General features: G+C 48.2%; 1 protein-coding gene across 1 annotated transcript in view; it reads left to right on the top strand.

Annotated features, from left to right (window-relative positions):
* The window catches only part of DNM2 (dynamin 2), an 86,742-nt gene that overhangs the window by 80,085 nt on the left and 3,513 nt on the right, over window positions 1-3,144 (top strand). Inside the window, exon 19 of the mRNA XM_010828498.1 lies at window positions 2,062-2,294. Coding sequence (XP_010826800.1) covers window positions 2,062-2,294 — 233 coding nt within the window. The remainder of the gene's footprint in view (window positions 1-2,061; window positions 2,295-3,144) is intronic.

Here is a 3,144-nt window from a genome sequence, read left to right as displayed (position 1 = left end):
CCTCTTCACTTTCTGCCATAAGGGTGGTGTCATCTGCATATCTGAGGTTATTGATATTTCTCCCAGGAATCTTGATTCCAGCTTGTGCTTCTTCCAGCCCAGCGTTTCTCATGATGTACTCTGCATAGAAGTTAAATAAGCAGGGTGACAATATACAGCCTTGACGTACTCCTTTTCCTATTTGGAACCAGTCTGTTGTTCCATGTCCAGTTCTAACTGTTGCTTCCTGACCTGCATATAGGTTTCTCAAGAGGCAGGTCAGGTGGTCTGGTATTCCTGTCTCTCAGAATTTTCCACAGTTTATGTGATCCACACAGTCAAAGGCTTTGGCATAGTCAATAAAGCGTAATAGATGTTTTTCTGGAACTCTCTTCCTTTTTCGATGATCCAGCGGATGTTGGCAATTTGATCTCTGGTTCCTCTGCCTTTTCTAAAACCAGCTTGAACATCAGGAAGTTCACGGTTCACATATTGCTGAAGCCTGGCTTGGAGAATTTTGAGCATTACTTTACTAGCATGTGAGATGAGTGCAATTGTGCGGTAGTTTGAGCATTCTTTGGCATTGCCTTTCTTTGGGATTGGAATGAAAACTGACCTTTTCCAGTCCTGTGGCCACTGCTGAGTTTTCCAAATTTGCTGGCATATTGAGTGCAGCACTTTTACAGCATCATCTTTCAGGATTTGGAATAGCTCAACTGGAATTCCATCACCTCCACTAGCTTTGTTCATAATGATGCTTTCTAAGGCCCACTTGACTTCACATTCCAGGTTGTCTGGCTCTAGGTCAGTGATCACACCATCATAATTATCTGGGTCGTGAAGATCTTTTTTGTACAGTTCTTCTGTGTATTCTTGCCACCTCTTCTTAATATCTTCTGCTTCTGTTAGGTCCATACCATTTCTGTCCTTTATCGAGCCCATCTTTGCCTGAAATGTTCCCTTTCTCTAGTCGGCATTATATCATTCTTTTTTTATCACTGAGTAATATTCTGTGTGTGTGTGTGTGTGTGTGTGTGTGTGCCACATCATTATTCATTCATCTATTGATGGACATTTAGGTTGCTTCCATGTCTTAGCTATTGTAAATAGTGCTTCAGTGGACATTGAGGGTGCATGTATCTTTTTGAATTATAGTTTTCTCTGGATATATGCCCAGGAGTGGGATTGCTGGATCATATGGTAGTTCTGTTTTTAGTTCTTAAAAGAACCTCCATACTGTTTTCCATAGTGGCTGCACCAATTTACATTCCCACCAACAATATAGGAGGATTCGTTTCTTACAAACCCTCTCCAACATTTATTATTTGTACATGTTTTGATGGTGGCCATTCTGACTGGAGTGAAGTGTACTTCATTGTAATTTTGATTTGCAGTTCTCTAATAATTAGTGGACATCTATTCTTAACAAGACAATTGTAGAAGGAGACTTTGGTTACGAGATCTCATATATCCATTGAATCGATATTTCTGTCTCAAAGCCACTCTTGCCCTTAATGGGGAAGCTCTGGGAGCATCCCCTCCAAAATCAACAAGTTGGCCATTTCCACTTTTATTTAACCTTCCTGTAGAGTTACTAGCCAATGCATTTAGAGAAGAAAAATAATTTAAAGGTGTGAATGTTGAAAACGAATGGGAAAAATTGTCCCTATGTAAACATGAACTTGTGTACCTAGAAACTCCAAGAAAAGTAACTGAAAAACTGCCATATCTTGTAGGAGTATTCAGGAAGGAACAAAGTATTAGGTTAATGAACAGAAACTAGCAGTTTTTAAACAAAAGTCAGTTTCAAGATATAATGGGAGAAAAGATAGCTATTAAAGATAAGATTCTAGGAATAAGTTTCACAAGAATCTCATGATTGAAAGAACACTGGCAAGCACCCCTGAGAGACCCAGGAGACCACTGAGTAGAAAGCTCACCTCCTTGTAAATATTGCCCATGATCCGTAGTAAAGTTAAAGACTTTAAAGAAGAGCATGGTGAACCAAGCCCATCACAGCCGCTGGCTGAGTTCTTGGCCGGTGTGGTGGGAACCTCTGACCTCTCCAACCCTTGCCCCCAGACGAAGGCCTTCATCCACCATGAGCTGCTGGCCTACCTGTACTCGTCGGCGGACCAGAGCAGCCTCATGGAAGAGTCGGCTGACCAGGCCCAGCGGCGGGATGACATGCTTCGCATGTACCACGCGCTCAAGGAGGCGCTCAACATCATTGGGGACATCAGCACCAGCACTGTGTCCACTCCCGTGCCCCCACCCGTTGACGACACCTGGATCCAGAACACCAGCAGCCACAGGTCCGTGAGGCTGGATTGCCCACAGGCTGCCGAGGGGACTGCCTGTGGGTTCCCAGCTCTACCCACCCCCACCCCCATGTGTCCATCAGGGCACAACCATGGGTGGCCAGGGTGCAGGGCCCCTGCCCACAGATGGTACAGCACCCAGGGCTGGCCATAGTGTGGGACTGCCACCCCTGCCTAGGCCTGAAGGGACAGGGGGAGAGAAGGGTTAATGGCCTGCCTGTCTCCTGATGCCTTCTGTTGGTTAAGGCCAAACACAAACCAGAGAGGGCAAGGGACCTGGGCAACCCTGGCCATACAGGTGAGCCTCCTGAAGCACAGAGCAAGCTGGGAACGGCTGGTGGGAGAGGACCTAGAGGGACACGTGGAGGGCGTAACCGGCATCCCCCGCCCTGACCACCTAGAGCTGAGGTGCAGTGAGGCCCTGACATGGGCACGTCAGAGCATCGGGCAGGGACACCTGACCAGTAACAGGGCGGGTGGTGCGAGGAGAGAGGGTGGCCCAGAGAAGTCTCAGAAGGTGCCGGTCTTTCCAAGCCCTCAGGGAGCCTTGAGGTTCCTTGGAGAGCAGACCCAGCCTCCAGCCTGAGATGCAGCACCCAGAGGGGAGCCTGTGGGTGCGTGGGCCAGGGGCCCATGGACCTTACAACCTCTGAAGGCATGCTGGGCTCTGGAAGGATTTTTGGCTTCAAAGGGTGGATTGGCGTCGTGGGGAGGCTGGAATGGGGCCAGTGACAGGGAGATGCCGGAAGGAGTGAGACTAGAGGGAAGCAGGAGCCCTTGTTGACTGAGGACAGGTGCTGGGCCCTGGCTCAGGTCCTGGGGGGGCACAGAGGGGCCCAGAGCA

This window comes from Bison bison, unplaced genomic scaffold (genome assembly GCF_000754665.1).
Source record: "Bison bison bison isolate TAMUID 2011002044 unplaced genomic scaffold, Bison_UMD1.0 scf7180017864492, whole genome shotgun sequence".
Taxonomy (NCBI): Eukaryota; Metazoa; Chordata; class Mammalia; order Artiodactyla; family Bovidae; genus Bison; species Bison bison.
This window is presented reverse-complemented; position numbering and strand designations above follow the sequence as displayed.